The sequence below is a fragment of the Mesoplodon bidens genome (genome assembly GCF_964165515.1).
Source record: "Mesoplodon bidens genome assembly, chromosome: 9".
Classification (NCBI taxonomy): domain Eukaryota; kingdom Metazoa; phylum Chordata; class Mammalia; order Artiodactyla; family Ziphiidae; genus Mesoplodon; species Mesoplodon bidens.
Window position 1 is genome coordinate 47,337,378 of NC_138166.1, and position 14,465 is coordinate 47,351,842.

Consider the following 14,465-nt stretch of genomic DNA (forward strand, 5'->3'; position numbering starts at 1 on the left):
CAGTAATTTCTACAGTAGAAATTACGAGTGGATTTTTTTTTTCTCTTTTAAAGTTTATTGTCTTCTGTTTTTTGTAGGATTATGAAAATATTGACCATTGTAAAATATTTGGAAAGTATCGGAACACGTAAATAAGATAACAGTATCCATTATTCCATGACTCTAAGATAATCACCATTTAATATTTTTGCTAATTTCTCCCCCCCTTGGATGGTTTTTAACAGAACTGTGATCACATTATGGGTATGTGGTTTTCACTTAGTATCGTTTCGGAAGCGTTGTTCACCATCACAGCAAAATGGTTCATGGCATGTGCTGTGGGGTCAGACTATCTGGGTTCAAATTCCAGTTTCCCTGCTGAGAACTGTATGACCTGAATGAGTTACTTAATGCCTCTAGGCTTGTTTCTCCACCTCTATATGGAAATAAAAATAGTCTTAGTCTTATAAGATTATTATGAGGATTAAGTGAATTAATGGATATAAAGATCCAGGAAAGCACCCGGCACATAATAATTATTTTTAAATGTTCAATAATAATATTAATTTTCTTATGTCATTTAAAACTTTGTAAACAAAATTTTTAATTTGCTGCATACTTACATCATCTTCAATCTTAGATAACAAACTTTTTTTTCAAAAAAAATTTAAATACATGGTATTGTTAAAAAACATCTTTGTGCATAAGGCTTGTCCCCCTATTCTGGATTGTTTTCTTGGGAGAAATAAATTCTCTGATGTGAGTTTGCTGGTTTAAAAAAAAAAATTATGATTGTTTTTAAGGCATTGCCATGTCCTTCTTGAAAGTTTGAACTGCTTTACATCCCCATTCTGCTATTATTTTAGCCCTCTAGCCATCCTGTTGTCTTTCAGAGTTGTTTTCCACATACCTTCTGTATTAGTTACTTGTTGCCACATAACAGGTTACCCCAAACTTAGCAGCTTCAAACAACAAATGTTTATTATCCCAGTTTCTGTGGGTTGGGAGCAGCTTACCTGGGGACCTGTAGCTCGAGTCTGTCATGAGGTTGCAGTCAAGACGTTAGGGCTCTAGAAGGCCTGACTGGGGTCGGAGGACGCGCTTTCAAGACGGCTCAGTCGCACGCATGGCATTGGCAGCACCCACGGCATTGGCAGACCGTCAGTTCCTTGCCATAGGGCCTCTCCATAGGTCCTTGGACGTCCTCGTGACACAGCGGCTGGCTTCCCCCAGAGCAAGACCAGAGAGAGAGGGAGGAGGGAAAGGGAGGGACAGGGCAGGAGAAGTTGGGGGAGGAAGGTGAGAAGAAGAGGAAGCACATCGAAGCTGCAGTGTGTTTATGACCAAGCCTTGTTAAGTCGTACTCCTTCATTTCCACACCGTCCTATTAGTCCTACTGATCAGCCCTCCGTAACGTGCACGAAGACCATGCAGAGGCAGAGGTGTGAGCACCAGCAGGTGAAGATCACTGAGGCCCATTTGGGAGCGAACTGCCACGCCGACTACAGAACGTTTACCTTCATTTTATTGTCCATCTTCCCCTTCCCTGTAGACAGGACAATAGAAGACAGACTGTGTCACTGGTTTTTTCTTGAAAGGACAGATAAGCCACAAAGCTTGATGGTCTTTATCTTCCACAAACCTGTATAAACTATGTAATGAGAACTAAGCTACTTTCTTAATTTCATAACAGATATCAGAAGCCAATGGCCACTGCCATAACCTCTGTTCTCATTAAAGTTAGGGATGTTTCTGTTATCCAGTTTTTTAGCCTTATTTGGAGGTTCCAGTCAATGTGGTAAATATGAAAAGGAAGGAAGAGGCATAAATATTAGAAAAGAAGAAATGAATCTATCATTATTTGAAAATGATTGTTTACCTGAAAATCCAAATTAAAATGCCTAAAAATATCAGAATTAATAAGGAAGATTAGTAATTTTTTTTTTTTAGTAAGATAAACATAAAAATCTATATCCAGTGATAAGCAGTTAACTGATGTCCTGGGAGGAAGCAGGGCCACCATCTGCTGAGTGTAGAGCCTTGCAGGTGTGCTCGGCCAGGGAGCCGAATTCAGTGTGGAAAGGGCAAGAAGACTGTGGTCAGAAGTGTGCCCAGCGCAACACCATCAAGAAGGGCAGTGAGCACAAAATGCACCACACGTGTGTGGGCTGTTGGTTGCAAGCCAGTTCAGACCCCATGTTCCTCTTGTGGATACCAGGGGAAGAAAGGCATTTCCTCAGGAGAGGACACAGTGATGGGGTGGGTATGCACAGAAGCCCAGGAAGTAGGTCCCAGGGCCAGAGTGATCTTTGTTGTCATGAAGAGAAAGGAGAAAAGCTGATCTCAAAATAAGCTGTGAGGAACAGTAATTGAGCACTAACTTATTTATTATAAGGAATGTCTTAATGCTATTTTTATATGTTATGTAAAATACACATTTTAATATAAAATATGATTTTTATATTTTATATTTCAATTTATCTCTTATACAGGATACGTATATTTTTTGTTGAACAATACTATTATACATAAGATGGATCTGGGTTCAGTGAACATGATTTTACCTTTTATGTTTTGACAGGAATTTCAGTTATTCAGTAAGTATTACCTTACTTTCTCCAAAAATTTGATTTGATTTAAAGTTAGATTGCTTTAGTAATATACAGCCTTTTTATTTTTTTATTTTTTTATTTATGGCTGTGTTGGGTCTTCATTTCCGGGCAAGGGCTTTCTCTAGTTGCGGCGAGCGGGGGCCACTCTTCATCGCGGTGCGCGGGCCTCTCACTTATCGTGGCCTCTCTTGTTGCGGAGCATAGGCTCCAGACGCGCAGGCTCAGTAATTGTGGCTCACGGGCCTAGTTGCTCCGCGGCATGTGTGATCTTCCCAGACCAGGGCGCGAACCCACGTCCCCTGCGTTAGCAGGCAGACTCCCAACCACTGCGCCACCAGGGAAACTCAATATACAGCTTTTTAACAGGTGGTTGTTAGTATTTTAAAACGTAGAGAATATTAAATTTTTTTAGGTCTACGTATCTAGCGATAAACTGGGAAGATATTTAGATACTGGGAACATCTCCATTAATTCACAGGATCGAGTTAAGACCAACAGATATTTGAATTTATGTTCATTAGCCAAAGTGCCTCATGTGTTGTCAGAAGGTGAGGGTTGAAGCAAGGGGCCTGAAATTAAGGAACCAAATTCTGACTCACTCTAATTAAGTGTTACTTTTTTGATTAATGAAGGGCATTTCAATATGGTTTATGGATAATATCAAATGAAGGATATCTAATACTTCTCAAATGTTATAGAGTGACCGCTCATCCCAGATGATCCTGTCAGAGTGGTGAGATAGAGGAGCAAGTCAGACTGCAGTGATGGTCTTGTGATCTTGTCTTTGAATTAATTAGCTTTAGACTAAGTCGTAATTCAGGAATATCTTTAAAAGAGTTATGTGTGTGACTGATCATGATGCTTTTACAAATGTATTAGAAGAATTAAGTTAGGAGAAAAGTACCATTGGCACATAATTATATAAAATGTTAACAATTTTCTAATTATGTAGACATAAAGCTTAAGATAATTTAAAAGCAATTCTTAGATCCTTAAAAAAATAAGAGTAATGGAGAGGTTGGATCAAGGTAATGGACTGAGCATGTTGATCCATCTCTCCTCCCAAATACCTTAAAATGTTAGAAAATACATGTTATAAAACTCCTTATTGGGCTTCCCTGTTGGCGCAGTGGTTGAGAGTCCGCCTGCTGATGCAGGGGACACGGGTTCATGCCCCGGTCCGAGAAGATCCCACATGCCGCGGAGCGGCTGGGCCCGTGAGCCATGGCCGCTGGGCCTGCGCGTCCGGAGTCTGTGCTCCGCAACGGGAGAGGCCACAACAGTGAGAGGCCCGCGTACTGCAAAACAAACAAACAAACAAAAAAACTCCTTATTAGCACCAGCCTTCAGAAGATAGGAACCAAAACCTGAAACAAGTGAAAAATGCCACAGCCCAGAACACCAGCAGGAGAAACTACTTTTATTAATTTAAGAGCAAAACCAGATAATTTTAACCTCAGAGTGAACAATAGATAAAATGCTTTGAGTGTTGGGGGAGGTTTTAGGGTAAATCATTAACAAGAGTTAAGGAACTGCATTTACTGTGGGGAGGTCGGCTTGCTCCTCTCTCTTCTCCTTTTTATATGGAACTTCAGGCAACATTTGAAAGGAGGCTAAAAGCCCAGAGCTGTATTCTAAAGGAAGGGAACACTTGCCTGGAGAGGGCGGTTGTAAAGAACTGAAAGAAAGCAGGGCAAGGCTTAACGGTAATTCCAGACCTTTACCACAGATGAGGGGGGTGGGGGGAAAGAAATGAACTAATAGCAGCTCTTCCAAAGAGGGGTAGAAAATAATTCCTTCTACCTCCAGAGTGAAGCACCCCGCATTGCAGGATTCGGAAGGTCCCTGCCCTGCCAGCCTATCTTAGCCCCTGCATGCAGTTACGGGCCTCACCCATTTCACAAACTCTCTCCATTCAGGAGAGAGGCCTGTGGGTGAGGCCGGCCCAGAGTGCAGTGGAAAGCTGTCCACAGCACAAATCAGCCTGTCCTTTGAACTTGAATGTCAGTAGACAGCCAGGGGTCCCCTCAGACAACAAGGAGCAATAAGGTAAGTAAACAGAAGAATTACAGAGAAAACAGGCAATTCAGGGAACAGAGGAGAACTTTTAAGAACTATAATTCGGGTCCTCAGATTTGAAAGAAACACTCAGTAAGGAGGCTTTCTTGAAAGTTAATAAAAAGATTGCCAAACTTAGAAATCCATAAAAAAAACACACACCAAATTTGACACATGGAAAATAAAGTCATGGGAAAAAACAAACAAAAAACTCTAGACTATGGATCACAAATACATAGATGAAAAATAACAGAAAATTTAAGAGATATGTAGGATGAATCCGAGAGGTCTAACATCTGTTTAATAGGAGTTATCCAGGGAGAAGCAATAAGGAAAAGCGGACAGAAAACCAATCAGTAATGGAAGATTGGCTTCTCATCTGCGGTGCTGGCTTCCGTCAAAATGCCGAGGAGAGGAGGTCTTGATCTGCAGTTATGTTCCCAGCAGGCACGCTTGCCTTCAGGAGCAGAGGCCAAACCAGGGTAGTCCCTCCCAGCCAGGACTCACAGGTGCCCCTCACAGACCTCTCGGAGGCCAAATGAAAAGTGAACTTAAGAAAGAGGACACTGGGGGGTATATGAAACAGAGCAGATACAAGTTAAACCCGAGAGTCGGTCTGAATGACTGCTAACCTTGGCTTATGTGTTTTTGTACAAGAAGCGTCGTTGGGAGGCAAGTAACATAGAAAGGGAGACAAAGGGAGGGGGCACCGCCTCCTCAGCTTGCAGAGATGTCAGTGCTCATTCGTTGCACACACTGTAACTCACACCTGTGTAACAAACGCTTATGATATTTAGACAAATTGAATTAGTCAGGAAAGGGTGGAAATCAAAAGGGAAACACCTAGAAGCAGAGAAAATAAAAACCGTAACTAACCCAGGATGGCAGAAATCAGTCTGCGAGCCACAACTGAATGCGTTCAGTGCCCCTAGTAAAGACAAACAGTTTTAGCCAAGTTGTGAAAGAAAATCTAGTCATCTGAAATTCGAGAAAACAGTGACATAGAAAGATGGAAAGAGAATGGATTGAAAAATATGTACCAGGCAAATACCAACAATGAGCAAGTGTAGCAATATTAATGTCAAACTAAATGGAATTCAGGGTTTAAAAATAGCATTCAGAAGCACAGAGGCATATTTTACACTTAGAAAAGGTAAAGTTCACTAAGAAGCCTCTCTGTATTATCAACATAATATCGTCTTATAAAACCTCAAGTTAAAAGTATGACGAGAATGTGGTATTTTCTCTTTCTAAATGAAAATCTTTACACTTTTCTTAGAAACTGATACATCAAGTAGATAATATAAATAAGGGTGCAAAGGGATTCTGCAAACTTAACCTTGATCCAAAATACATAGATATTAACTGTGTCCCATAAACAGAGAAGCACATTTTTTTTTACAAATACTAATGGGATATTTGTGAAAATTAAGGCTGACTTACCCCAAAGTTGTATTTTTTGTCATATGATATCTTTTCATTGGTCCTTGCTGGGTTTTTGTTGTTGTTGTTGCAGTACGCGGGCCTCTCACTGTTGTGGCCTCTCCCGTCGCGGAGCACAGGCTCCGGACGCACAGGCCCAGCAGCCATGGCTCACGGGCCCAGCCGCCCCACGGCATGTGGGATCTTCCTGGACCGTGTCACGAACCTGTGTCCCCTGCATCGGCAGGCGGACTCTCAACCACTGCGCCACCAGGGAAGCCCCTGGGTTGTTTTTGTGTGTGTGTGTGTTTTTTTTTTTTGAGGTAGAGTTGAGGTACAATATTATATAAGTTTCGGTTGTACAGTATAGTGATTCACAATTTTTAAAGGTTATATTCCATTTGTAGTTATTGTAAAATATTGGCTATATTCCCTGTGTTATACAACATATCCTTGTACCAAAGCTGTGTTTTGCCAATCATGCTTTCTTTTTGTTGTAAATGACCTTCTACTCTCTAGCTGCTGGGCACCCCCTTAAAGAGTTATAATTTTTTTAAATTTTTATTTATTTATTTATTTTTGCCGTATGTGGGCCTCTCACTGTTGTGGTCTCTCCCGTTGCAGAGCACAGGCTCCGGACGCGCAGGCTCAACAGCCATGTCTCACGGGCCTAGCCGCTCTGCGGCATGTGGGATCTTCCCGGACCGGGGCACGAACCCGTGTCCCCTGCATCGGCAGGCGGACTCTCAACCACTGCACCACCAGGGAAGCCCAAGAGTTATAATTATTTTATTGGCTGGAGAACACCCAAGTTGTTCCAGTCACACAGGTAGCAGGTGGCCCCAAGTTCTCACCATTTGTCTCATCTCTGAAGCACCAGCTGGGCAGTGGTCCCCTTCCTGTTGAGGAACCTAAAAGCTGCCTCCCTGTTGCCTAGCCTTCTCTTGTTCTCCCATCTTTGGGAAGAGAGAAAACTTGACCTCTTGTTGTTGTTGTTGTTGTTGTTTTTATTTGGTTGCACCGGGTCTTAGTCGTGGTACGTGGGCTCCTTATTTGTAGCATGTGAACTCTTAGTTGCGGCATGCATGTGGGATCTAGTTCCCTGACCGGGAATCAAACCCAGGACCCCTGCATTGGGAGCACGGAATCTTAACCACTGCACCACCAGGGAAGTCCCAAGACTTGACCTCTTGCTCAGCATTGTCTTTACCCTTTTGCAAGCCGGGAGAGACCAGGCAAATTGGCTCAGAGTCTTTGCCATCCCTGACCCCCCAAATCAACACATCTCCGGTGGCCAAGCTCTTCCCGGTGGATGCTGCCTTCCTGGCCTTGCTTTGGAGCAGCCTGATGCTATTCTCCAGGTGAATTTAGCAAATCTCCACACCAGAAATCCCCTGTCCACAGGGATATCCACAGTCCCTCCGAGGCCCTGGCAGCTGTCCTCCTAGGAGAGGTGGGAGCAGGGGGTGGAGAGGATGAGAGTCGTGTGCAGGCTGCCATGTTTCCAGTACCCCGCCCCCGCCAACACACACACCAATCACTTTTTACCAGACAACTTGCTAAACATCTTACACGTTTCTCTTGGCATTTTTATTCCACTGATAAATGTCTTTCCTCCCTGCCCTCCCCAATACTTCTCTCTTTTTTCATAACAAGTAGCTATTTATGAAAACTGCCCTAACTGAAGGAAACTTTTCACCCATTTTATTGCTTGTATGTCTTTCATATTCACACTCTGACATGCCTCCCCACCGTTGTAAGGAGGATTTTATTGCGTGTCTAAAGCAGACAGCCTTGCTAAACTCTTTCTAAACCAGGAAGTGAAACAAAATTGGTGGTGTGAACACAGTGGGTTTCTAAGCATTTTTCATGTTTCCTTCCATTATGTTGGAGGATAAATTCCTGGCTCAAAGTTGAAATAATTCCTCTAAGCTAATAGGAAATTCAGTATGACTTATCCAGTAAAGCACTGGATATAAAGTGAGCTTTCTCATATGCAAAAACGTGATGCATTTTTATAAAAACTGTTAAAATGAATGTTTGAGGAGCTTAGTATAGATGGAAGAGGAAAAGATACAGCTTAGTGATATAAATGCAAACGTGTACTCTGCAGATTTCCCCCCGGGCACATACGCACACACTGTAACTTTAAAGCTGCCTGTTAGAAGGATGAGATGGAGTTGTGAGCCAGACCACGTTGGTTTGGACAGAAATTCTTACAGAATTATTAAGCCTTAAAAAAAGCAAAGGAGATTTATGCATCTGCATTTGACCAATTTGGTTTGGAATAGGTTCATAATGGAAAAGTAATAAAACCATAAGAGACAGTGTCTTCTGAGTACAGTCTCGCTTTTAAAAAATCTAAACATGGGCTGCCCCAGTTTGGATAAAATGACTGTTGAAAAATTTCCCATTGGTAATTTTGGGAGGGTTGTTGTTGTTGTTGTTGTTGTTTCTTTTTCATTGATTATCAGCCAATGTAAATTTTAAGCTTTCTGTCATATTTTTTCTGGGGATGTCAGTCATAGGAAAGAGGAATCCTGAAGTGTTATCTGTGGGTGCCTCCCCTTCAGGTCACTCCACACACACACGCGCGCACACACACACACACACACACACACACTTTGTTTAGCTGTCAGTAAAGTCTTTCTCTGATGTAAATGAAGAGGTGAGGGTTTGGAAGGTGGGGGGTGGTTGAGTGTATGTGACAAGGCACCGCCGACTGCGATTTCCACAGGAAAGCAAAAGAAGAAACAAACAAACAAAATCTTTCTCCGTTCTCAACCACTCGAAGTCATCGTCTTGATAAATAATTCCTTCAAACTATTTAAGAATATAAGCATAACAAACGGAGGTTGGTGATCTGGAGACGAGGCGTGTGCTCCTCTAGGTGTGTTGGAGCCTCCTTCACTGCGGACGAGAGTCACAGCTGTGCTTCCCAGAGGGGACAGCAAAGAGGCATTTGATTTCATCCGATTCTTAACTTTCTTTCCACGGCCGGCAGTTCAAAGCACAGTTCTTTTTATACAGGGAGAATGTGACTGGACTGCGAAGGTGTTGTCTTTCCTGCAGGTATGCCTGCGGCATCTCTAGTGACCCCCGCTGATGTTATCAAGACTCGATTACAGGTGGCCGCCCGGGCCGGCCAGACCACTTACAGCGGAGTGATAGACTGCTTTAGGAAGATCCTTCGGGAAGAAGGCCCAAAAGCTTTGTGGAAAGGAGCTGGCGGTATGGAAATAATTTGCTCTTAACTAAACCTTTGGTATCAGGTGAATTTTTAAAATCTCATTGCATCTGTTATTTCTTATTTCTTTCAAAGCTCGTGTGTTTCGTTCCTCCCCCCAGTTTGGTGTAACTTTGCTGACCTATGAATTGCTGCAGCGATGGTTCTACGTTGATTTTGGAGGAGTGTAAGTATCCTGCTACATTTCAGCTGCTTCTGATACTCTGTTGTCATTGAGAAAGGTATGTCTGTTTAGTCCCTATGATGAAGTCGAAAAGATGTAGGAAAATACTGAAGTCATGTTATCAGACTCATTTCAAAAGGGAATATACAGCTAACTAGAATTCCACAATTCCTCTCTGATCCAGACTTTAGCAGTTTTTGAACGTTGTTTTTACCAAGTTAAAAAACAAAACGAAAACTCAGGTTCTCGCTCTATTTTCTCTCCTTTTAGGAAGCCCATGGGGGCAGAGCCCGTCCCTAACTCCAGGGTCACACTGCCTGCTCCCAACCCCGATCACGTTGGGGGCTACAGACTGGCAGTTGCGACGTTTGCAGGGATTGAAAACAAATTTGGGCTTTACCTACCTCTCTTCAAGCCATCAGTATCTACCTCACAAGCCATTGGTAGAGGCCCGTAGGACCGTCCCTGGGCTATTGCTGTGGCTTTATTGCTACTGCAATGAAGAACTCCCCATCTTGGATTGAAGCAACACTTCATTCCTTTCACTTCCATCTCCTGTTTAAATTCAAGTCGAGGCTTTTTATAAGGTGAAATCATTTATTTTCTGTGTGGTTTCTTAACCTAGATCATTGTGAAAGTTTTCATAATTATTCTCTGGGCCTCTGTTCACAAACCTTTGTGTCTGACGTTTGCTGGGATTTGGTCAACACTAACCTGATGTGGAGGAAGAAGCAAGTCTGAATACAAATTAGAACCGTTCTCCTTAGGGTTAGGATTATGGCCCCGAAGAGGCTCTTGAGAGGGAATCGTGGTGCTCAGAGCAAAAGTGTTCCATGTCTATTTAACCTGGTAGGAAACTGGGTGCATATTTGTGAAAGTAAAAAACACTGGAAGAAATGAACACATTATCAGAAATAGCCAGCTTGGCTTCAGATTTTAAGCATGTACTAATTCTGTCTCTGGATTATATTATGAAGCTTTTATGTGAAACATGTTTTTTTGTAATGAAAACCACATTGAAGATGTTTAATAATCATATTCTTTTACTGGTACGAAGACTACTAGGGAGAAGTCTTTTGTGCTTTAGCGAAAGCACTGTTGGCACTGCACTCTATACATGGAGAAACCAGGCTATGCAGCATCTCTCCTAATTTGGGGTAACTACTCATATGAAGCACATGTGCTGATTGCTGCCTATTTCAATAAACACTGTAGAAAAACGCGTGCCTCCCTGTTAACTGGTACCTACCCTCGCCCCCTCCCAATCCCCTGTAATTGGCATCCATTTGCTTTTAAAATCCATTTTATCTTGAATCATGGAAGAAAAATACATTGCAATGTAAGTTTTTATTTAATTCGTGGTGCCCTGCACAATGGTCGGAAGGCTCATGTGTTTGTGAAGAAGGAAATAAACTATTTTTAAAGCTACTGAATTGTTTGCTCTTGTTATGTCACGTGGCGAATGACCGCAATAATTGTCATCATTGGACTCTCTGTGTTTCATTTTGAGGGCGATTTGTTCGTATTGGCACGGATATGTCCTCGTCTTTCAAGGTGACGTGTACCCTTGTCTCCAGTATGCCAGTGTTCAGCGTGAATAAGAGAAACTACATTTAACCCCAGAGGAGCGAGGAACCTAGCAAACTGACACTTGTTCTAGTCATTCTCGGTGCTTTTGGCAGTTTCTTATCGTGAGAATTAATATAAAGCTTCACTGGCAGTTGGGCGTGAAAACTGGTATGAAATGGCAATGGTATTTTCTCATTTTCTCCGACTCTTCCTCATACCAAAACCATATACCACTGTGTCTGACCTTTGGTAATATTTGGCCAACACTGTAACAACTGGTGGAAAGGTGTTAGTCTTGAACAGAACTTAGGGCTCTTCTTCTTAGGCTGCAATCGTGCTCCTGAGGGGGCTGCTGAGTAACTTAGCAGTGAGTTTGAACTTTCTGTTTCTCTGAAATTCACCTCCAGATGGCACAGCCATTTTTCAGTCTGTCTTGCTGTAGGTCAGCAGGTTGGCATTCAAAGTTATTGTTCAGAATTGGAAAGTGTCTGTTTTGTTTTGGTTTTTTCAGTGAACAAAAGCTTTGTTATTCTCACCAGAGGTAGGACAAATACATACATGGCTCCCCCATGGTTTTGGTTTGGCAAACACCAAAGAGAAACCCCTCCGTCTCCCTGAACTCACCCCTAATCCCTGCTCAAAGTGACAAGTGGTATTTATATTGTAATCTCAAAGACCAGTCACAAGACTCCAAATATGTCTTAGAAATTTAGGTGGTGTTACAATAACAAAGCACTCAAGCTTTGGTATTTTGAATACCAAAGTGTATTTTGAATACCCCGAGTGTAAATCACTGCATTCCTTTTCTTCACGTGCTTGAAATTTTATAGAATATCAAAGTTTCATTGTATAAACACTGACCCACGTCTCAGACCTGGTGCATTGCCCTGCTTGCTTCTTTAGGAGATGCTGCATTTGTTGGGAGAGTGTCTTGGCTTCCCTTAGACGTGCCTGTAGCTGAGGGCGATTCTCTTTAGTAAATGAGAAAGCTGAGGTACCAGGAAGCCAAAGGAGATAGTGCCACAGGGCTGTGTTTCTTTAAAACCCCCGGCTTAATCTGTTCAGGGATAGGCAGTGACTTGAGACACTTTGAAGGAGGCCTAATTTCCATCTGAGTTGTGCTCAGTGGGTGGTGTGACTGTGACATCCTTGAATAGAACTGCAATCACCGTGTGGTGAAAACCACGTCAAATTTGTTCTGGGTTTTTCTTCTTCCTGAAGGGACAGCACAACTCGTTGGCAGTGCTGTGGCTGCCGTTCCTGCAGCTGCTCCTTTTCCTCCGTGCTGAGGAACTGAAAGCTGTGTAACTCCCACCCATGGGGACCAGCCTCCCCGCTGCCCTGCCAGCGCTGGAGTGTCTCCCTCTGCGCTTGGTCCACCTCATGATTGCTTGGGGGTGGGGAAGAGGCCTGACTTTTGTAGCAGCCTTTTTTTTTTCTAGGAGGGGAAAAAATGTGGAGCTGACCACAGAATGAACACACTGATTCTTGGGTTCCAGTCGTGGCTGGGTTTCTTGAGGCTGGGTGGCATGCTGTCGCCAAGCTCATGCTACACCTCATAACCCACAACCATTCGCTGTGCTCCCTGGGGTCGCCTTAATCCCAAGCAGCCGGGGTTGCACAGGGGAAAATAAGAATTCTGGCACAGAAAGGAGTCATTTAAATGCTTATTGCATTTCAAGCTTCAGTTTTTACTTAGCTAAAATATTTACCATTGCTGGAAAACAATGTTTAAAATTTTGTGCTTATATGTTATTTAATGGTGTGGCCTATGTAAACCTCAGGATGCTTACATTTTGACAGTCTTCTGGAAATGTTTAACAGCACATAACTCAGTGAGCAGGGAATAAAAACCGGGAACAAATTGTGCTTGAAACTTTGTAACCTCCCCTGGCTAGGTATTCGGCAAGGCACCTTGGAATTCTTCAGGTAGAGGCAGGGAAATCTCCAGTAATGGAATTTGGTGAATCCTGTCCTGTGGCCCCATTTATCAACCTTCTAGATAAACCCTAAGAGTCATCATGTGCTTTTTACCGCAGAAGCCATCCTTGTGGGGATGAATTTGTGTCTTTGCCACTGAGCAAAATCCCATTTTAAATTCAGGGTAATCAAGACGCTTTCAGGATGTGGATTTTTCCGAAGATTTTTAGAAGACACGTTCCCTGGTAAGAGCAGTGAAATGTTCTTTGCACAAATGGTACTGCCCACAAAGGGGGCGTGCCTTTTGTTTTACCTTTTGGGAATAACCCAACCCTCACCAAAGAGTTCTGTTTTTGATGTTATGAGGACTACGGTGGGGGGAGGGGGTGTTTAATGATTTCATTTTAAGGTCTGAGGCAGCAAAAAGCATTGCCACTTCTATCTTTTAAAACAGTGGCATTCTTCAGCTTGAAAGCCCAGATTGGGCTCCATGAGGGTAGGGACTATGCTTTGATGCTAGTTCCATAGTGCCTGGAACTTTTAGTAGACTCTTATTATTTGGATGGATGGATGGATGGATGGATGGATGGATGGATGGATGGATGGATGGATGGGTGGGTGGATGGGTGGATGGATGGATGGATGGATGGTTGGATGGATTTTTGAGAAATGGTTTTTTTTTGCCAGTGAGTAATCTCTATTATTTTCCTATTTTATAGGCCATTTCAGTAGTGGTTTTAATGGCTGGAGTTAAAACCATAACTGAAAACAATTGTAATCTTATGTATTGTTCAGTTACTTTAGAAGTCATAAGTACTTCTTTTATTAAAGCAACTACAGCTATTTATTATTGGTTTTAATTAGTTGGTTACTTTGACTCAGGAACTTTCATATAAACTATATGATATTTAAATTTCCTGGTCATGGTTAAAAATAAAGTTAAAAAATCATATCCTTTGAGATTAGTGTTACATTAGGGTTGAGCTATATCATTAAAAAACAGTTTTTGTCAGTAAGTGTTAATTATTTAGAACTCATTCTCTGTTCTTCACTGTCTTGACGTTTGTGTCCTTAGGAGCACGGTGGCGAGCTTTCCTTTAGAAGCTGCCGAGGACCACGGGAACTCTCTTTCAGAAGGGTTTGTTTTTAGCTAATGCATTAATTGACTCCAAAAAGAGTCCAGATGGGACACTCTGCTTTCATCTGCTGGGGTAACCTAATAAAATAATGTTGTTTGTTTTTAGATTCCCGGCTGTTAAGGGGGTTTTGCTCAAGGCAAAACCACAGTCCCCTCGAATAACTTTAGAAGGAGAGTTAAGAAGACACACTAATTGTGCCTGTCTGAGGTTTGCTCCTTCGAGGGTCCAGACACACCCCTTGCACACTGGTCTGGCCACCAGGGCTCTGGTGCCCACCGCTGAGCTGATTCCATTGGACAGGGCTCCTGCCCCTTTGGAAGATGTTTGATTTTGCTGTGAGCAGTTCTTAAGGGGAT

The 14,465-nt window shown here is 42.6% G+C and overlaps 1 protein-coding gene across 1 annotated transcript in view; it reads left to right on the top strand.

Annotated features, from left to right (window-relative positions):
- The window catches only part of SLC25A13 (solute carrier family 25 member 13), a 208,557-nt gene extending 197,648 nt beyond the window's left edge, over positions 1 to 10,909 (top strand). Inside the window, 3 exon segments of the mRNA XM_081243704.1 lie at positions 9,144 to 9,302; positions 9,394 to 9,484; positions 9,752 to 10,909. Of these exon segments, the coding sequence (XP_081099830.1) occupies positions 9,144 to 9,302; positions 9,394 to 9,484; positions 9,752 to 9,938 (437 nt within the window). The 3' untranslated portion in view covers positions 9,939 to 10,909.
- The last annotated feature ends 3,556 nt before the right edge of the window (positions 10,910 to 14,465 follow it).